The 22,368-nt window shown below is 39.3% G+C and overlaps 1 protein-coding gene across 3 annotated transcripts in view; it reads right to left on the reverse strand.

The window, feature by feature from the left end:
- LOC122061570 (tubulin-folding cofactor D) overlaps positions 1 to 20,404 on the reverse strand; it is a 33,638-nt gene extending 13,234 nt beyond the window's left edge. Inside the window, exons 1-9 of one of the 3 annotated variants that reach the window (XR_006134681.1) lie at positions 19,804 to 20,404; positions 17,053 to 17,600; positions 9,279 to 9,381; positions 6,478 to 6,654; positions 4,003 to 4,200; positions 1,781 to 1,897; positions 1,502 to 1,606; positions 812 to 982; positions 455 to 670 (exon numbers count right to left, since the gene is read on the reverse strand). Coding sequence is in view for 2 of the 3 variants with exons in the window: in XM_042624898.1 (XP_042480832.1) it covers positions 455 to 670; positions 812 to 982; positions 1,502 to 1,606; positions 1,781 to 1,897; positions 4,003 to 4,200; positions 6,478 to 6,654; positions 9,279 to 9,381; positions 17,053 to 17,600; positions 19,804 to 20,007 (1,839 nt within the window). In the remaining variant the exon portion in view is untranslated. The remainder of the gene's footprint in view (positions 1 to 454; positions 671 to 811; positions 983 to 1,501; positions 1,607 to 1,780; positions 1,898 to 4,002; positions 4,201 to 6,477; positions 6,655 to 9,278; positions 9,382 to 17,052; positions 17,601 to 19,803) is intronic. The other 2 variants (XM_042624898.1, XM_042624899.1) reach the window with 2 other exon arrangements.
- Between the last annotated feature and the right edge of the window lie 1,964 nt (positions 20,405 to 22,368).

Consider the following 22,368-nt stretch of genomic DNA (forward strand, 5'->3'; position numbering starts at 1 on the left):
TGGTGTGGGGCGGTGGGGTGGGGATAGGCTTCAGCAAATACTTGGATTACTTCTAGGAAGGTGATACTTGGAAATTTGCACATGTGATCAGATACATCTAGTTTTTAGGCTTTGCACGTGGGTGGTTCTTTATATTTGAAGACAAGGACATCAATTGGCATGGCTGATCATGAGGATGAGGCTGAACAGGGAACAGCAAGACCTAGATGATGTCCCAGGAATGCATTTCCTTTGTAAGAGCAGAGATATTAGATGTGATTCCATATTGCACTGATGCACAAATTTCCACAAATTTTCCATTACAAAAGCATAAAATATTATTATGGCTGCAAATTAAGTACAATTATCAAAAAAAAGAAGCTCAGAAAGATACTCAGCAAGCTCAAAAATCCATTTTCTAAGAGATCCATTTGGGAGAACAAATGGAACAAAAAGGTTCTGATTAGAAGCATACCCAATGACAGATTTTGTTGAACAGCAATTCTTCCACAAAAGGATTAAGGTACCCCTCATACCGAGCAATGCATGCAGCAACATTAAGATAGGAATTTACTCGTGAGGAAAGTGAAAAATAGTCTGCCGCATTGACTATGTCAATTCCATTTGGATAACTCCCCTGTCTTCCAACATTTTCCTGAAAAGCAGCTGCAGCTGCTCTTCGACAATTGACCTGAGAATCATACACATGAACTTCAGTGACTCTCAATTCCCAAAGATAACAGATAGTAACTGAAATGAGATTTCTAAGGAACATTTAGCAGACGACAAAAGAAGAGGTGGGACAAATATGGGACATGAAAAAGTTGTCCACCTCACGGTCGTAACAGGCCACCATCAAAAGATGGGGAGCAAGCTGCTCCAAAATGTCTTTCATGTCCGAGTGATAGTATGCGCGGCCAAATGCCCAACAAACATAGGCAGCAGCATCACGTACATGGGATCCAACACTATGTGGACCTCTACGAATGTCATAATGTAGTGCCTGCTTAGACAAACTGTGATTAGTATAATGTCAGGTCAAAAGCATTAAACAAGCTTAAAATGTTTATTTAACCTTTCAAGTGTTAAATGTCTGAATATTTAGAAAATAAATATGAAAAACCTAATTGGGAAAGGAAAGAAGTCCACAACTGCCTACAGTTCAATCCTAGAAGAATGACATATGAGTATGTTGGATCTGAACCCAAAAGGTGCAGTAGGAATTTCATAGCAGTCTTTTTCCTGCCATATTGATCAATGAAGGAGCTTTTACTTCTGGTGTCATTCAATACAAGCTGTGCCTAGCCTTGGTCAGACATCAGCACCAAATTAGGTCTTAATACATACCACTGGGTTCCATTTTTTGGTTTCATGGTTGTCAAACTTACTACTGTAACACAACAAATTGTAGCTATAGATGAGCATCCATGAGCTTAGGTAGTAGTAGAGTGGCATTTGGTAATACGCTACATTCAAAATTTATAATTAACCCGAAGTTTAGGGAGCAAAAAACCTGACTTACCTTTATAATAAATGGAACAACTTTAGGAAGACTACTAGGTAACAGCAAACCTCTACGGGCCAATTCAGCTAATGCTAAGCAACCTCCATGCCATGAACCATCACCCTGTTCAAAATCATATGCTATATCAACGGAAAACTAATTCCAAAAAATTGCAGCCACATTTAATAGATAACAAAAAAAAATTCCCAACTTCCCAGTTTTTAAAATTCTCTAGAGCAAGTCATTTCAAAGGACATCATATGACAAGAAACAGTAGTCGAGAAGGAGCCATCAAACCTCAACTGGAGAGAAAAGCTCCAATACTGATGATAGGACTTCATCTGCAAGTTCAGATGTCAAACGTGAAGTTATGCGACCTAAACCTTTTGCTGCAGACCAGCGGACAACCGTATCCTGCACCCAACAATCATGATGTGTTTGAAATGGGAAATAACAGCATGAATGAAGAAGGAATCTATCAGGCTGGGAAGTTTTCATTAACTTACGAGCACTTATACAACCACAACTTTTTTTTAAAGTAATTTGTAAGTAAGAAGGGAGAACGACAGGGAGAGAAAAGAAAACAAAATAAAATAGATAAGGGAAAAAGACCATGAGTAAAGGGAACAGCTCAAATACAAAGAGAAAACCTCATTGTACTCTATCATGACAATCAAACAGAATAACCCACAGCCAAGGCAGTACAGTAACCTGATACACAACAATCAAAAAAAGACCCTGACGACAAATATTTATGCACTAATCACCCCCAACAATAAAGTAGGATCGCTGAGGGAAGATATATTAGTTGAATATAGGCTTAGGTCTAATGAGGACTGATAACTAGCCTTGTGGCTTTAGTTCTGGCTAGATACAACAAACTCAACCCTTATCCCAACTTAATGGGGTCGGCTACATGGATCCGTAAATAATAATTAAAAATAAGTAAATAAATAAAACACCAGAAGATTAGGAAAATCTCAACTAAATGGGATCAGCTACATGGATCCTTGCCCTCTAAACAGCTCTATCTGAAGTTATACTTGGGACAAGACCTAGAATATGCATGTCATTCCTCAAAACATCCCCTATGGCCATTTTAGGCCCCTAGCACTTTTAGCTCCTTCAATCTGAATCAGATCACTCCTCTCCTTAATGGAGCATACCCAAGCCTCCATTGAATATGGCCATACTACCTCTAAGGACTTTCTCATTGCGTACCATTGATTGGGGAAACTCCCATATCAGCTCTAATATGTTTATTTCTTACTTTATCCTTCCTAGTTTTGCTGCACATCCATCTTAATTATGCCTAGGCATCAGGTCTAAATTAGAGTTGAAATGTCTAGACTTCAGATTAACTGTTGATAAAAATAGGGTTTAACTAGTGATATAGAGGATGATTTTTCATAGAGAATTAAAGTGAGATGGATGAAGTGAAGAGGAGCATTCAAAGTGTTGTGTGATCAACATATTCCTTTAAAGTTTGAAGAAAAATTAGACAGGACAGTCGCACGACAGGCAATGATGTATGGGGCGGAATGTTGGGCAGTTAAAAAGCATCACATAGATAAGCTAAGTGTAGCAGAGATGAGGATGTTGAGATTGATGTGCGGCAAAACAAGGAAGGATAAAGTAAGGAATGACTATATTAGAGTTGATTGGGAGATGCCCCGATACATGATAAGCTCTGAGTAAGTCGTTTGAGGTGGTATGCGTATGTCCATGTTCAGCGAAGGCCCTGGGACGCTCCAGTAAGGAGGAGTAATCTGATTCAGATTGAAGGAGCTAAAAGAGCTAGGAGCAGGCCTAAATGGCCATAGGGGATGTTGTGAGGACTGAGGAATGACATGCATAATCTAGGTCTTGTCCCAAGTATGACATCAGATAGAGCCGTTTGGAGGGCAAGGATCCATGTAACTAACCGCATTTAGGGGTTTTTATTGATGTGTTGTTGTGCTGATGTGTTCTGTTTTTATATTATATTGTTAATATTTTGTCTTTGCATGGATCCATGTAGCAGGTCTTATTTAGTTGGAATGTGGCTTTGTGTTTGTAAAACTGGGGTTTAAAAAATGGATTTGGAATTGTACTACTGCGTAATGCGCTAGAATTTTCTATTGCGCAAGTCTCCAGCCAGTTCCCAGTTGACAGGAAAGATGGCTTCATGATCTTTCATCATTCACGAGCTTTTGAGAATGAAGCAGCAGTACCCCTGGTTCTATAACTATTAACTAATGAGTCATATGTCCATAACTTCTCTATTAGTTTGTATTTTGGTCTGAAATTTAGACAGAACTCTGTTCCCACTCTTCAAAGACCCAGAATAATCTTAGAAGCCTAGGAAATTAAACAACAACTGTTATTTACTACCAGTCAATCATTCACATGCACATAAGCAAGTATCTCATATTCCTTAAGGCTTAAACAAAGGAATGAATCCAAAGTTTGAATTATATTTTTACTTCTATCTGATAGTACAAACACAGAAACTACGGAGTCTAATCTGTTCCACATACTGTATCTCTCAATCCTGACAGCAGCACCTCAATAATCTCCTCTACAGTTTCTGGAACATCCATATCGTCTTCTTGCATGCAACTTGCATTTTGATTTGAGTTCCAGGAGTCCACATTCGGATAATGACCACATCGATCATGTTTGTCCGTAATATTTTCTGAAACTGAAATATTCTCTCCCAGTGAACGGCTTTTTCCCTGCATGAAAAGTAAATGGTTCAACAAAACAATGCCATCAAAAGCTATTCTGGTCTAGTATTCTCAATTGTGATTTCTGAACATCTCTATACCAATATCTAGCTGAATTCATTATATGCATAATTCCAAAAAGCCTCTCAAGCAGAGAGAGAATCAATATAATTTAAAATTTTAGTTATGATCAGCAGTAGAAAAACTCTGAACAGTTAAAGACAGATATTAATAACAGTTGAAGCAACTCCAAAAGAAAATTTATAAAGTATTTAATCGGTTGATATATAGAATACCTAACCTCCTAAATGTGAAACAAATGCTCATCAATCCCCAAAAAAAGATCCATCTAATCACCAATTTCAGTTACCTCCAATTATTACATCAAATGGGAGACAGGAATGAAAGATAGAGATCAATAGAAGCCCCTACAAACAAGTACTGTGAACAAACCCCAGAGCCATGCATCAATCAGGAATAACTCAGACCTCTAGCAAGCCAGAGTAAGCTACTAAGTAGTAAACACCTCACAGAATGTTCGTATGCAAGGAAAGGACCTGGTTTTGTTAAAAAAGGAGATGAGCCATTAGAAACTAAAAGATCGGGAGGAATAGGACCTGGCTTTGTTTTTCTTTGCTATTCAATGGGTGCTTTCTGCAAGTGATAATTCAACAATGTATCCCTCTCAAGAGAATTGGTAAGGCCACTAGGGAATTGAAGGTCAAAGGAGAGGAAGAGACCAGCTTTAACAGCCATGTTTCCCCTATCCCTTGGTGTGCATGAAAAGCTGATGGGCTGTGTTGGGTACTATCTATTTTATTTCTTTCTCCTTTATTGATAGGAAAGAATTTCTTTAAGATAATGAAATAGGTTACAAATGGATCAAAGAGACACAGTAATTAAAAGAAACCCAAAGAAAATCATAAGCAGAACACAAGAAAGAAAAAGAAATCAGTCAAATCTCCCAGGTAAGTGTTGCCAACCAGCACATATTTTGATCTAAATACCATAGTTGTTAAAGCAACTTTGCTTGAATATCAAGGTGCTTGGTCCTGAGACCAGGGGGAAAAGAGAGAAGAGGAAGATGTAAAAGAAGAAATTGGGGATTGTTAGAAGGCTGTCGTGAGAAGAGACGGAAGGAGGAGTCCTGCGGATTGTGCAGGCTCCTCCCTTGGTGTTGTCCTAGTCTGACTAGGAGAGTCCTAGTTCAGCTAGGACTGATTTTATGTTAGGAGTTAGCTTTCCTAGTCTAAGTAGGAGAGTCCTAGTTCAGCTAGGACTGATTAAGTTAGCCAGTTTCCTATTATGTTTTGGCGTTTCTAGTTCTATTAGGACTTGTAATAAGCTGATTGAATTGGTATATAATGAATAGAGGAGGGCAGCCCCAGTCCAACTGATGGGACTATCTATCCATCTATTTCTATTTACAGGGATTACCTGTTTCCTTGTCTCAAATTGAAGCTTTATCAGCGAGATTTGTAACATTAGCAACCAAGAAGATCAAACCCTTATTTTTGCCTTATTTATTGAACATATCAATGTTAAACCTTCAATTATATAATTATATATAATTTTCCCTTTATGATTGTCATATTTCCATTTTCATCCCATTTTTACAGTTATTTCTTTTATACCTCTGTCTTAGACATATTTACATCCATAAACCTAATCAAAATAAATCCAGCCTCTACTTTAATGGAAAAGAAAAGTATGAAATATAAGTGTATGGTGTTCGTCTTAGGCACCTTGTCCCTCCTAGGTGTCACCTAGGCACCATGGAAGCTGGCCATTGCCTTGGTTCACCATAGTGCCATGACAACTATGTTTTAAATTGTGTTTTTGTTTTTCAATTAATGTTTTTCTTCATGCATCACGGTTATTGTGACAATCGTTTAGTGGCATCCTTTGGGTCTTATGGTCTGTTCCTCTGTTTTTTATTTAATATGTACTTTTTCTAAATATGTTTGCTGCAAATAAAAGAATAGGGATTCCATATCATAGTTGTAAAAATGACACCTTGGTGTCCAAACACCTTAGATGCCTCGAACTCCTTGTTGGTTGTTGCCTTGCGTCCAGGCCCCCTCCAATGCCTTGGGACACGTAGACGCCATGACAACTATGTTTCACATGCTATGTGAATAACAGCAAGTTAAGACAACATGCCAAGGTAAGATTCAAACATATAGATAATTGAAAGTGTATGATGATACCATAAGAAGCATACAAGAAACAAGACATCTAACCACAATTCTTCCAATTGAACCAAATAATGAAAAATTTACTGACCACATAGCGCCAAGATGGAGAACGATGCGGGAGGCAAGTAAGACCAATCCGCTGAGTTAATTTCACCAGAAACTTGCGAAGTAAGGGACTTCGAGTTGCAGCATTGGATTTTATCAAGATCAAGGTGTCATTCCAAACAACAGGAACCAGATCAAGCAAAAAATTTCGACCACCAGCCTGCAATAGAAAAGGTTAAAGAAAAATATAAATATGACAATTAAAAAGGTGCTAGAGGTGTGAGTCCCAACTAAATCTCTAAATTGCAAAAGTGAAAAAGGAGAAGAGAAATATAGCCATTTACATGATTTATAAGGCATATAGAAACAGTCGAAATATACCATAGGATCTAGTCATTTTGGCTCACATAAGTGTGCGAGGAAAGAAGGATTGTTTGAATGAAATTTTAAAATCCTAAAGATAATAAAGAAGAGTTGATAATCTTAAAAAAGGCTGTGTATGTTGTCTAGAGTCTAGACTCCACAGTTTCTGATTCCTAAAAGTAGAGGTCTTTTACACATGGCAGATGAGATGGATTGATCAGAGGGATACACATTATGACCTGATTAGGACAGGTTAAGATTATGACCTTGGGTTTTGTGAAGCTGATGATGATTCTAATTGCTGAAAAGGGGTCCATAATGAAGATCCTGAAAATGGAACAGGTTTTGGTGGTGGGCGAAATGGTGATGGTTAGGGCTGATGGGGCAGGCCATGGTAATAATTTGGCGGAAGTTTGGTGGAGATTCAATGGTGAGAAAGGGATGGCTTCATGGTTAGAGTAGACAGCTGTAACAATGAAAAGAAAATTGGAAGTAGAAGAGAATAAGTAAAAGAAGGCATACCACCTAGGAATCCACCTTCAAAGTGGGCACTGAATCCACAAAGCAATAACATGAAGAACCCATATAGCGATAGTATGAAGCTTGAAAAAAATATCACTACTTCCATGGATAAATTAATGCTTGGGGCACAGACCTATATATAGTAGGTCTTAACCCAAAAAAATAAAAAGCAGGTACTCACTAAAACCACTGATGTAAATCAAAATTGTCCTCTGTTTTCATATAAAGCAGAGCATTAGGAGGCAGCAGGTCAAGAAATTGAAGAAGTGTCAATAGGTTTGATTGGCCTAGTTTGGGTCATTTTTTATAGAGGAAACTAATAGGGGACAAATCAATGCATATGAGCTTCTGGTCCAATTTGGTTTTATTTTAGTTACTTTATTGCCCCTCATTAGCAGTAAGTAGGGGATTTTATGTCATTGTAAGGTGTTACTTAGAAGAGCACATGATTCTTATTATTGATTAATCAATACACTGGCTATTTGCTTCTTCACTCCCCTCTAAAATTATAGGGTCAGAGAATTTAGATAGCTATTTGCTTCATTTGATTCACAAATTTGCAGTTCTACCAGTGTCAACCACCAGCCCGCAACTTACTTAATATCAACGGCACTTTGGAAGCTGCAAATAATTCCATTAATCCCAGTAATAGACTAATAGTTGCCCACAAAACCCAGAAAACAATTGAGCCAAAGGCCTATAAACCCTCTTATAATACTGCCAATACTACACAAAGCCATTTTTGATTTCTACTGAACAAAACTTCTAATTTACCTAACATATTTAAAAAGAAATAAATTAGCCACCCATACTACTCAACAAAATCATACCTAATGATACAAAAATCAATCCCAAAAACTCCACCTAGTTGGCCCCCACAAGCCAAAAACCCCAAATATGGCCTGCAATACTTTAGAGTAGGATTTTAGATTCAGTTCTTATTCCTATTCTTGCCTTTTGAGACTTCGATTCCCTTCACCAGGGTTAGGTCTACATCCAGGTTTAAATCACTGCAGCTTCTGCATAAAAACAGAGATCTGAGATGAGGTCCTTCTTCAGTTCACAGAGGAGCTCATCAAAAGCCTGAAGAATAGGATGAGAATCAAATTCAGAAAGAAAGAAAAACTGTTCACGTGAACAGTGATTTCAGCCATGTATTTTAAGATATAATTTAGTTTAGTTTATATAAGTTTCTATTTTCTGGTTTGCCTTCGACAGCAAGCAACCAATGGAGACTTCTAGAAGACCTCCAAAGATTGGTTTTCTTTTTAGTTTATTCTTTCAGTAAAAAGTTAGTTTGTCTTTAATCAGAACAAGCAACTTAGTTTCCAGTTTTAGGAGTTTCCAAAAGTCTTTGTTTCCTTTTATTTTGATTTCTTCTTGTACAAGGAAGATCTCTTTTAGAGAGACTTTCTTAGTTTCATATTCTATTATGTTTCTATTTGTGTTCCTTCTTGTGAGGCAAGTTTTATGTCCATGTAATATAATGACCCTTAAGAGGTTCCCCATGATTTGAAGTTACGAAAGAAAGTTTGCTTTGTGCATCCCCATTGTCTTGAGAGAGGCTGCGACTGAGAGAGTCAAACAACGTTGAGAGGCCGTGAGTGAGAGACCCGAGTCTGAGAGAGACTACCCTATCAACTATCTTCTTCTTCCCCTTCTCTATTTGCTGTTTATTTTTCAGATTTGTTCCTTGAATCTGAAACTTATTAATTGTGTTTAAGATCCTGCCTGGGGTTAGGTCATTCGTGATCTAGCTGTACATCTTCTTGCCTTCTAAATCTTCAATGATGTCTTAATCCATCTAATTCTAAAGTGAAAACTCAGAATTCAGGTTTGCATAATGAATCATTGAACATCAGACTTTCAAGCTACCTGCCAGCATCAGTGTTCATGTATTCATCAGGACCTGCAATACAACACTCCCACAATCATAATATAAGAATAATCAAATGTCACCTTGAAAATGGCTGCCAATGCTCCAACAACACCAAGTAATTGCAAATGGTCAACAGCATCATCTGTGACGGATGATAAAATTTCGTGTGCCCATTCAATGAAGCTGAGGAAATAAAGAGGTCCATAGAAAGAAACTGGTAAGCTTGAGAAGGAATATGAAGTATAAACAAATAACAATTTCAAGCATAGGAAAATGAAAAATCAGAGAAGAAAGAGCTGATATAACATTCAAGAAGGTTGGCGAACTCTGTAAAGTCACCAGTTGCCATGTGGCAGGAAATGGGTGACATGGGTGGGTCCATGTAATAAAGGACCCTTCACCATCTCACCTTACAAGTTTCATCCTGATTTGAGTATTAATAGGACTTGAAACATGGTTCAAATTTAGAGAAAAGAAAAGAAAAGAAAAATAAGTGAAGTAGTGATTCTGACTATCCCTTTGTTATCTGATTAGATTATCATTGTGCAGGAAGCTCACTTGTCCCTTTGTCCTCTGTCTGAGCCATTCTTGGGAGGATCGATGTCCTCCCTTCTGCTTCGTCGGAGTTTTCTCTTGAACACTCCAAAGAGAAGAAAACTACAAGGAGTGAACTAGCGTGCATCCATTTTTTCAGCATGCCCAGCAACCGTATTCAGTAATAGAGGTCAACGGTATATGTAAGTTGAATAACTTTACATATGCTAATATAGCATGCCCATTTGGTTTGAAATTTGAACAATAAATGGATAATAAAAGTAACAAGGAGTTATTGGTGCATTGCAATGTACATGGGAGCCCTGTTCTTCACCATTCTTTGAGCATTTCTTCCTTTTCTGTATTACAAGGGGGTTTAGCAGATTTGAACCAGCTCCACTGAAAAGCATTCATAAACAAGAAAATTTGCACAACTTTTATCATTAATACCAAGCTTGATAAGCACACCAGGAACACAAAAGTGAATACAACAGATAAGCGTTTGAAATTCTTCATCTCTATTAAGGTCATTAACATGACCTGGATAAGAAGATTGTTGTAATAATGGGTTTTATGGGTTTTAGGGAAAATGTCAGTTACCAAACGGCCCCTAAGGGGTTTAATGATCTTTGTAATTTTCTAGAACCTTCTCTCCATTGTTATAAATAAAGAGGGCTGGTGTCATATTAGACATAAGTCATTACCCCATTTAACATGGTATCAGAGCCTTAGGATCCGAAACCCTAAGGGTTCTCCCTCTTCTCCATCTCTTTGCCTTTCTCATTTCTCTCTGTCTCTCTCCCCGCTCCTCCTTCATCTGCGCCTCCCTCCATCTCTCTTCGTCAGCTTCTCTCTCATGGTGGGAGCTTCTTAAACCACCAAGAGGGTTTCTAACCTCCACCCATTCTTCCCCTAGGCTCTCAAACTCTCTTCTACAATGATTTGAGAGACCCAGAAACTTTTTTTCATCACTTTTTCAGGGTTTTCTCCTTGTGAACTTTTTTCATTGCCAGGATGCTTTTTCCCCACTCGATGCTCCAATCGTCTTAATGTTTGTTGCGACTGGTGCCTCTTATCATTGTGGTGATATATACTGACCAATTCTTCGTTTGAGGTCTCTATTCTAGAGTTATCCCCAAAATCGTTTTCTCAGGGTTTTACCCTTTATCGATTTTTGGGTTTTCTAGCTTTTTCTGGTTATTTTGGTGCTTTCTCTATCTCCGGCTAGAGTCTCTTCTATTTGCACAGCCCCCTTAAGTAGCAACCATAACTACCATCTCATCTGCATCTAATGGTGGAGACACCACGGCTGTTCCTACCTTTCCTCCTTATGCTATCAAGCTTGATGGTACAAACTACCTTATGTGGTCACGCTCGGTCTGCATCTCCATCAAGTCCCGTGGCCATTACGGGTACCTCACTGGAACCACGAAGCGTCCGACCACCGGTACTGAGATTGACAAGTGGGAGTGTGCTAACTCTCTGGTTATGGCCTTCCTTGTCAACTCCATGTTGCCACATCTTTCGTGTGGCTATCTCCTTCTTGCCTCTGCTGCGAAGATCTAAAAGTCTGTCCAAGATATCTATTCCCAGATAGGGAATCATGCTCAGGTCTTTAAGCTTCGCCAGAAGATTCGTGATCTGAGGCAGAGAGGGCTCACTCTGTCACAGTACTACTATGAGTTGCGGTCACTATGGACTGAGTTGGATTTCTATGAGGAGTATACTCCTTCCACCGCTAAAGATGTCACCAAGTTTCAGAAGCGAGAGGACAAAATCAGGGTCTATGACTTTCTGGTAGGTCTAAATGTGGAGTTTGATCAATTGCGGTCTCAGGTTTTGGGTCGTGACCCCTTTCCAACCTTGGATCAAGCCTATGATGTGATCCAACTTGAGGACAGTCGACGTACCACTATGCTTCCATAGCAAGTTGCCACTCCTACTGAGAGATCTGCACTTATTTCTGGCACTCAGTCCCTTAGTGCAGCCCCACAGTCTGGTGGCTCCTCTACTAGGACTCCAATGAAGTGCGATTACTGTGGGAAGGAGCGTCACACCAAGGACCACTGCTGGAAGCTTCATTGTCGTCCCAGTGATGCATCTGGAAAAGGGCGAGGGAAGGGTCATGCCGGTACTTCTGGGCAGGCCAACCATACTGAGAGCCCTGACCCTGACTCTGACTCTGCTCTTAGCGCCTCAGTATCCTCGCTATCATTTGACGAGCTTACTGCCCTCTGGCGACTCTTGACACGTCCAAACTCTCCTGCACCTGTCATTGCGAGCTCTGCTCATTCCACCCCTTCTGGGTCAGGTATCTCCTTTAGTCATACTATGTTTGTCCCTTCTACCCCTTGGATTATAGACTCTGGGGCTTCTGATCATATGACAGGCCACTTGTCTCTTTTTTCACAGTACACTACTTGTCTTGGTAATAGTAAGGTCAAATTGGCTAATGGGACTTATTCCACTATTCTTGGGAAGGGCTTTGTTGGTTGTACCCCCTCTTTATGCCTTTCTATTGTATTGCATGTTCCTTCTTTTCCCACTAACCTTTTGTCCATTAGTAGTCTTACTTCCAATCTTAATTGCAAAGTCACCTTTTTCCCATCTCATTGTGTTTTTTAGGATCTGGTGACAGGGGCAACAATTGGCTTTGGTAGGGTACGTAGCGGTCTGTATCTACTTGATGATGACTCGACATTGGTCTTTGGTCAGGCTCATCAGACATCTTCTACGTCACCTCCCATTTCTGAGTTACTGCAATGGCATCGTCAGTTGGGACATTCCCCTTTGGGAATTTTAACTACAATTTTTCCTTCCTTTAAAAATTGTAATTCGAGTCAGTTTTTTTGTGAGGCATGTGTTTTGGCCAAACAAACTCGAATCACTTATTCTGTTTCTAGAAATAAAAGTGCCACTCCTTTTTCATTGATACATTATGATATTTGGGGTCCATCCCGCTATGTGTCTGTCAATGGTTATCAGTGGTTTTTCTCTTTTATTGATTGTCATTCTCGGACTATTTGGGTTTATATGATGCAAACCATGGGCGAGACCTTCTATTGCTTTCAGCAGTTTCACCGCATGGTTCAGACTCAGCTCGGTGCTACCATTAAGATCCTTCGAAGCGACAATGGTCGGGAATACTTTGAAGGGTCCTTTCAAGCTTACCTTTTCGATCATAGGATGATTCATCAGACTAGTTGTGTGGATACTTCGGCTCAGAATTGGGTTGATGAGCGCAAGAATCGTCACCTTTGTGAGGTAGCACGCTCTCTTATGTTTCAGATGCATGTTCCTCCCAAGTATTGGAGTGATGCAATTCTCACTGCTACCTTTCTTATCAACTGAATGCCTTCTCGGGTCCATGCTTTCCGCTCCCCTCTGGATCTTCTCCAAGGTTCTGCTGCTTTCCCTATTCCTCCTAAGGTATTTGGCAGTGTTTGCTATGGCCACGATCATCATCCTCATGGAAAGTTTGATCCTCGTTGTCTCCGATGCATTTTTCTGGGGTATACTCCTACTCAGAAAGGCTATCGGTGTTTTCATCCTCTTACTCGGCGTTGGTTTGTGACTATCGATGTTGTCTTTCACGAATCTGCATCATACTACACTGTGACACCTCTTCAGGGGGAGTCTCCTTCCATTGTGGAAGATGTGCCGCCGTCTCTTGAAATTGTTATCCCTTCTAGTATCCCGTTTTAGGGGGAGAGTGACACTCCTACTTCTCCTACTGCGCCTCAGCCAGAGATACGTGTGTATAGTCGTAGAGAGCAAGGTCAGACCACTACACATTTAGCATCTACCCTACCATGCCAGTCGTCTCCTCTCGAGCTAGATCTTGTCCCCTTGGACCCTGGTAATCCTCCTTCTCCTTCTGTTGATCAGTCTCTTAAGTTACCTATTGCTGTTCATAAAGGCATTAGGTCTTGTACTTTATATCCTATTGCTAAAACTGTTTCTTATGACTCACTCTCTCCTTCCTACTATAGTTTTGTGTCTTCTCTTTCCTCTGTGTCTATTCCTCATACCTGGCATGAAGCGAGTGCAAACTCACAATGGTAGGCAGCTATGGTTGAAGAGATGCAAGCTTTGAAGAAGAATGACACATGGGATCTGGTGTCTTCCCTCACAAAAGAAGACAATTGGCTACAAATGGGTCTTCACAGTAAAACAAAAGGCTGATGGTACAGTGGATCGGTACAAGGCCAGACTTGTTGCTAAAGGCTTCACACAGACTTATGGGATTGACTACCAGGAGATTTTTGCTCTAGTTGCTAAGTTGAACACAATTCGTGTTATCTTGGCTTGTGCCGCCAACTTAGATTGGGATCTCCAGCAGTTAAATGTGAAAAATGCCTTCCTTCATGGAGAACTTGAGGAGGAAGTGTATATAAACATTCCTTCTGGGTTCACTTGCTCCAAAACCCAAGGGAAGGTATGCAAACAGAAGCATGCTCTGTATGGGCTAAAGCAATCCCCTCGTGCTTGGTTCGGACGTTTCCATAAGGCTATGGTTGCTACAGGTTACTCTTAAAGCAATGTCGACCACACTATGTTCATCAAGAGATCTGGTGGGAAGATTGCTATCCTAATAGTCTATGTAGAAGATATTGTTGTTACTGGTGATGATCTGGCAAAAATCTCTCGCCTCAAGAAATACTTGAGTGAGGAATTCGATATCAAAGACCTAGGACAACTCCGTTACTTCCTCGGCATTGAAGTTGCAAGGTCTTCTCGTGGGATCTACCTGTCTCAGCGGAAGTAGTGCTTGACCTTCTCTCAAAGACAAGCATGTTGGGGTGTAAGCGGGCAGACACTCCTATTGAAGCTAATGTTCACCTGAGTAGCAAGGAAAGTGATCCGGTAGATAAGGGGAGATATCAGAGATTAGTGGGGCTATTGATCTCTCTCTCATGCACGCCCTAACATAGCTTTTGCCATCAGCCTGGTTAGTCAATACATGTATGATCCCTACTCGACTCATATAGAAACTGTGTTGTGCATTCTCTAGTACTTAAAATCTGCCCCAGGATGTAGCATCATTTTTTCTCCTCATGATCACCTTAGGGTGGAGGCCTTCACAAATGCGGATTGGGCAGGTTCCCCTGATGACCGCAGGCCTACTACTAATTATTGCACATTTGTTGGTGGTAACCTTGTTACATGGCGTAGCAAGAAGCAAGTTGTGGTTGCCCGTTCAAGTGCTGAAGCAGAATTCCGTGCTATGGCACATGGCATTTGTGAGCTCCTATGGCTTCATGGTCTTCTCACTGATTTGGCTGTTCCTGCTACTCTTCCTATGAAGCTCTTTTGTGACAGCAAATCTACCATTAGTATTGCTCACAACCCTGTCCAGCATAATCGAACCAAGCATGTGGAGATCGATCGACACTTCATCAAAAAGAAGCCGGATATGGACCTTATCATTGTGCTTTTTGTTCCCAGTAATGAACTTGGTTGATGTATTTACTAAAGGTCTTAGTAGGAAGATGTTTCATCCTATTATCTGCAAGTTGGGCATATGTGATATCTATGCACCAACTTGAGGGGGAGTGTTGTAATAATGGGTTTTATAGGTTTTAGGGAAAGTGTCAGTTACCAAACGGACCCCAAGGGGTTTAATGGTCTTTGTAATTCTCTAAAACCTTCTCTCCATTGTTATAAATAAAGAGGGTTGGCATCATATTAGACACAAGTCATTACCCTATCAACATTAATTTGTTTCCAACTCATATTCACAAACTGACAAAAGAGTGTCATTTAAATCCAAGTTACAATTTAGAAGGCCCAACTGAAAAGCATTCATAAACAAGAAAATTTACACCACTTTTATCGTTAATACCAAGCTTGATAAGCACATCAGGAACACAAAAGTGAATACAACAGATATGCGTTTGAAATTCTTCATCTTTTTTAAGGTCATTAACATGACCTGAATAAGAAGACTAATTTGTTTCCAACTCATATTCACAAACCGAAAAAAGAGTGTCATTTAAATCCAAGTTACAATTTAGAAGGCCCAACTAAAATTAAAGTACAGCTCCAGTTAAACAGCTAGCTCTTGAGAGGATAAACTAAGACCTAGTCCCTGATGCATCAATAGGACAAGAGTCTCCATTCTTTAACATGCTAATTTTTTCACAATTTGGTGTGCCTCGTTCTAACATTATTCACCTAATCTCTCCCAAAAATGAAAGTTGAAAAAAAATATGAGACTACCAGATAAGTCTCTGGTCATTATCCAGAGAGATTACATATTTCATAACCCCAAGCATAGGAAACGCAAACAAGAGAAGTAGATTGCAGGCAGAAAGGGAGAAAGGGAGAAAAAAACAAGGTTAAGTGACATGCAACAACAACAACTCAGCCACATCCTAACTAAATGTGGTCAGCTACATGAATCCTTGCCCTCCAATCAGATCTCTTTGACGTCATACAAGATACAAGACCTAAGCTATGCATGTCTTTCCTCACCACTTCTCCTAAGGTCATTTTCGGTCTGCCACTAGCTCTTTTAGTTCCTTCAATATGAATCATATCAATCCTCCGTACTGGAGCATTCAAAGGCCTCTGTTGAACATGGCCATGATAGCTCAAATGACTTTCTCATAGCTTATCATGTATCAGAGCTACTCCCAAATCAGCTGCAATCTAATCATTCCTTACTTTATCCTCCCTAATTTTACCACTTATCCATCTCAACATCCTCATCTCTGCTACACTAAGTTTATCTACATCTTGCTTCTTAACTGCCCAACATTCCACACCATACATCATAGCCGGTCGTATGACAATCCAACAAAATTTTCCTTTAAGTTTTAAAAGAATGCGTCAATCACACAACACTCCTGACTCACCTATCCACTTTATCCATCCTATTTTAATTCTTTGTGAAACATTATCCTCTATATCACCTTCTTTATTTATAATTGAGCCCAAATACCTATAACAATCACTTGGCACAACCTCCCTTTCATTAAGTGAAATTCAATAGCACAAATTCATCCCTGACTCCTAAGAATATAAAATTTAGGTAAGAAATGTGAAATTTAGGTAAGAAATATAAAATAACAAACATGCTAGAAGAATCATAAATTGATAAACATGAGATATTCCCCCTCCAAGTGAAGCATGAGAACTTAAATGGACATTATGATCTGCATAAAATGCAAATTTAATTATTTACCATCCAGTAACAAAAGGTACAAAGCTGATTTAAAAAAAAAAAAAAAAAAAACATAGATGTGAAAGTATGAAGAGAACTTTATACAAGCATGTAGCATGATTTAATCACTATGGATGCATAGAATGGGAAACCTGGTAAAGGCCTTTGGCATGTCTGGACGTGTTAAAAGCCTTGAGAGCAGCAACCCAGCTATGGAACGCATAGGGCCAGCATTTGAAAGGTAATCCTTAGAGAACCCTAATATCCTTAATACTAAAGGAGACGGCTCTGTCCCACCAACAAAGTTACTGTTTGCAATACTAGTGTCCACAGTGGAGATATCAAAAGGCACCAAAACAAGGATAGAAAGCCACAGAAGTATGACACACTTTGCCTCCATCTCTCCAGTACTTTCTTGCCGCAATGATGTCGTCGTTGTTGTGTGGTGACACTTCTCTAAAAGAGAGACAGCAAGTTCTAAATCAGAGACCTGATGTGGGAAGAACTTGATAACAGCCTTGTATCCACAAACCGTAACAAGAGAATAAATAATAATGCACAAAGGCTTAATTATGTCAAGAATTTCATCAGAGATCACCCCCAGCTCAATTGTTTTTAAGCGGACAATGGACATAAGTGGCACAATAATGCTCTCCAAGTAAGGCTCTAGCAATTGACCCTGTTCTTGATACTTCTCTAGCTGCATTATAAAGACAAGACCGAATAATTTCAGGATAAGAACAATTACTTCCAGCATGTATCAATAAGAATGAAAGAAATAGTAATAGAGGTGAAAAAGACATCAGTAATTTTTCAGCGAGCAATGGTACTAATACATCTCAACAGTATCAAATTAGTTTATCTAAAAACAAAGAGCCAAATCTGTTTTCACTTTCAAACTCAGTAATCTCATAAACTAAGAAACTTGGTACAAAAAAATTCCAGCAAATGCAACTATAAACTAGTAAAAAAATATTGCTATTCCCTCACTGTCCACTTCCATGGAAAAATGTATCATTTTTTCCTCCCCATATCAGATTTGTCAATCAAAGAGGAAATTACAGTCCAACCTGATAAATTACAGTAAGGAAGTTTAAAGCTACAATCCCACATACATTTTCCTAATAAGTAATAAGTAAGAGAATTTTATCAAAAGAAGCAGGGAGAACACCATAAGACTCAAATCCTTGGCTTCTAAATTAAACAGTAATTGTCTTCAGTGCTGAAGGAATAGATAGGGCTTCAATGCAGGACAACCTTTCTTCTTCAAATCTGTACCCCACGAGTCATACCTTCTCTCTCTCCCCAAAATCAGCAATCTACTTAAGACTTTGGGAATAAATATGAAAAGTATAAAAATGATCACCCAAGTACATATATACCTCTCGTACTGTTAATTTTTTTACCAGTTCCCCATTTAATAAAATGGAGAAAGTAAAAGACAAACATGCATTCACCGATTTTTTCCACTTCTGACCAAAATCCACCCCCTTGCATTGCCTACTCAATAGTACTCCATTCTATGTGATCAAATGCCTACTCTAGATCAGATTTACAAATAAAAGCTTCTTCTCTTTCCCTTGAACCTTATTTCATTCATTTATAATAAATTAAGACCCCACCCAAGAACTGTCTCTCTGATAAGGTCCAATACACTACTCTAAACCTCCTGTAGCCTGTTAGCCAAAACTTCAGCGGTTCAGCCACATTCTTAAATAAACATAGAATTAGACCAACAGACCTAATGTTATTAATTTCAGCAGCCTCTTCCTTATTTCTTAAAAGAGATAAGAAACAATCCATTAGCCTTAGTAACAAAGCTGCTTAAGACTTCCATGTGGTCCCCCTTCTACACGTCCTTAATTTCTTGTAAGAGGATATATTGAAATCATCTAGTCCCGGTGATTTTTCTCTCTTAATAGTCTTCCACTGCTTCCAAAAACATCTTTCTCAAATTCCCTCTCCCAGATCCTTGCTGGACTAGGACTTAATTCAAATACCAAGCAATGCCAAGGTCTGCAATCTGGACTTATTGAACCTATCAGACATATAAGGAGCCTTGTAGAAATCTAGCAAGGCTTTCCTATCTCTTCCTCAACCCCCAACCCTTGATCTATCAAAACAATCACCTTCTTCTCCCACAGAAAGAGTTGGAAAATTTTGATATTTTGGTCACTAAATTTTATCGAAACAGCCTGAGATTCTTTTCCCCTAACAAATGTTCTCTTGTTTAATGATACTAGGGCATTTCTACTTATTCCCTAGTCCATACTGGCAAATTCTGCATAGGATAAACCCCCAGTCACCTCTTTCAATTCCATCTAACTGCTCCAAGTGACAGCCCCAATAGCTAACTTCCATAGTTTCTATTGTTCTTTTCCCTCTTTTTCCGTCAAATACCTTTTCTTTCCCAACAAAACCATCTTAATTTCGAAAGAAGCCATCTCGCAAGACTTTTTATAACTGCAATAATTTCTGGATCTCTTTATTCTACTTGTATAGCATATAGTAACAAATAAAGCTAGAAGTTATTTCTGCACTAAATTAAAGAGCAAAGCCATCATCAACTATAGAGGCTAGATAGTTAAGCTTTGCCCGAGTGACTCAACTATGCAGTATTCAGCAATCTCGTATTCTTCGCCCCGAATTTTAGACATATTGCTGGTGGCTGTGGAAACTGAATTTGAAAACATTCACTTTGAAGCTCCATTATGAAGTTTCACATTTGAAAAGTGGGGGAGGGGGAAGATATATAAACTTTTTATAAATAAATATTGCTAGGCATCCTCCCCCACCCAATGAATTATCGATAACTTCATTACTTAATTCTATTAGCTTGTGATCCCAAAGTAAAATTGAAAGTAGGAACAAAACCAATAGAAGGGAAAAGAGAGAGAGATTACAATAGAACGGATCTTGTTGACAGCGGAGGGATCGGAGACGCAGCCATTGACGACAATGTCATCAAGGAGAGACTTGAGTTTGTTCCATTCTTGAAGAAAATACCTCTGAAGAACACACTCCTTAGCGTCGTGCTCATCGTCTTCCTCATTCAGTATCACCTCTGAAACATCTTTTGCTGGGGTTTGTTGTTCTTGACCCAACATTTGGTAGTTCTGACAAGTAAATCTCTCTCACCTAATGGTTTTGCTCGATCGACCTGCTTTTTTGTGAAGAATTGGTTGGGATTGTTTTCTCTAATTAGAGAGAGAGAATGTTTGGAGGTAGATGTTCTTCACTTCTTCCTTCACTCGAAGCTTGAAGGGAGTTGGCATTGACGATCAAATCCTACAGTAGCGGTTTTTGGTGGAGGCAGTGGTGAGGACCGTGAGGACACTCAGGTGTTCAATGGGGCTTTCGGATCGTGAGTGGCGATGTCTTTTCTAGTTTCCCTCTCTGCTCTGGCGGGGGGAGAACACTACCTTGTCGTGTGGCTACTGCATCAGCAAAAGGCCAATGCAAGCACATCCAAGGCTCCACCCAACAGGAAATTGGCCGGGGGAGAGCGGATCAAGTTCTCTTGCAATAATCATTCTCATACAATCTTGATCTACACACGTGGAAAACATAAGGAAAAAACCTGTGGTGAATCCCATTTGTATCGATCATATCATATGAGAATCTGATCCACACTCCTAGTGGGGTGGTGGGTGGTCATTTTGCAACAACTATGTTGATGTGGTAGTTTTCTTTTCTTAAAATAAATTGCTTGTAGAACAAGTCATTTAGGTCTTCATTGTTTGAGGAATAAAAAGGCTTGAGAAGACTGACTATGGAATGGTATAGGCCAAAATGTCACATATTCAAATGACATCACCTTCTGGGCTAAGTTGTAGGCAACAAATATAACAAATCTTGGGATGTAAGAAAAGGAAAATATGTTGAAACGTGGAAAATGTCCTTGATAATATGCAGCACTTCAACCAGAGGATGAAGACTTTGAGAGTTAGGAATTAGACCAACTCTTTGTTAACTGATTCCACAGCTTATCGTACCATTCTTCAATAGCCTACGGTAATCAAAGCAAATGGCCATGGCCTCCCCTTGAAGAATAGAAGAGAAATGAGTAGGTTCAGAGACTACCACAACTACCACTGTTAATTTTGATAATAAAAATGAAACTTGAGATGGCACCATTGATAATGCAATACACGGTAGAAGAGTTTCATTCCCTGCTTGCGAGAGAAGAAGATGCTTCTATCCTTGAAGGTGACCGACAGTTTTATCATTAATCTGTTTAAATAGTTGAACTTTGGATGTGGGTTGTATTGACAAAGAAGGGAGGAAAAGGAAACGATCGAATATGTAATTTTTTAGTATAATAGATATCTACGGGAAATAGATGAGATAAAAAGGTGGTAGAGATGGATATAAATCAACTTTTCCATGAAATCTTACCAACTTTGGTATGATTTTGGGAGTGATTGGGATAGAAAAGGTTAAGTGCCACATTAGCATACAACAATTATTTCATTAAATGACATTTTCCAATAACTTTTTCACCTCACTTATCTAAACATTGGTTAAATGAGTAAAAAATACAAGTAACCTTAGGCATAAACCGATAAACATTCAAAAAGGAGGGTGCCCCGTTGAGGGGCCCAAAAAAGTTTTCCATATCAAAAGAGAGCGTTTGGATGACTTCATAATTAGTTCAAATGCTAGTGACTATCCAACCCTGATCCATGGCAAGTTGTGCTCCATATAAGAGGGCCTTATTGCCTCCTTCATGTGTTTCTTGTCAAGAGATAGTTTGTCATTAGTATATGGCTCACTCCATTATGCAATATTCCCACAACCCAACCGACCAATGATGAGGAAATGTTGGTCGAGACAGCACAAATTATGATATTAGATTCATGAACGTCATTAGTAGAGAAAGAGTATTTTCTTCCTCTGCTCTAGTGAAGAAAAAATTTACCTTCAACTTCAAGGAAAATATTCTCTAAGTTGTTGGGGCGAGGGACTTTAGCATCTCTTTATTTATCTCGTCTTAGCACATATGAAAGAACCTTGGTTTACACGATACCAGTTCATTGCACTTCAGCGTATGCCATTTGCTAAGAGAATCCTCTCCCTATAAAGTATTTAATATGTAACCAATAACGGTTACTTGTCACGGTTTTAAAGTCAGGAATCAATGATGGAAATCCCTATCGACTCTGATTCAGATTTGAATTGTCCATAATCAATCCAAATAACCCTAGAGTCAGTCATTCGATATTCCGAAGAGCTATTAAAAGCTTTTATTGCACAGGGGACAGAGGTGCTTTCTACTGCAAGGACCACTGCAACAGAATCCCCACCCTTTGTGGTCCCTTTAGCTCACAAGGCGTCCCCGCCCTCGCAGCACCAACGGAAGTTCCCTACGCGCCCCATCTTAATTTTGACCCCAATCCTCTGGAGCAAGAGATTGGAGGAGAAAAGTCTCATCAAATCTATAACCACTTGGTCTGCATTAGCCCGAT

This window comes from Macadamia integrifolia, chromosome 14 (assembly GCF_013358625.1).
Source record: "Macadamia integrifolia cultivar HAES 741 chromosome 14, SCU_Mint_v3, whole genome shotgun sequence".
Taxonomy (NCBI): Eukaryota; Viridiplantae; Streptophyta; class Magnoliopsida; order Proteales; family Proteaceae; genus Macadamia; species Macadamia integrifolia.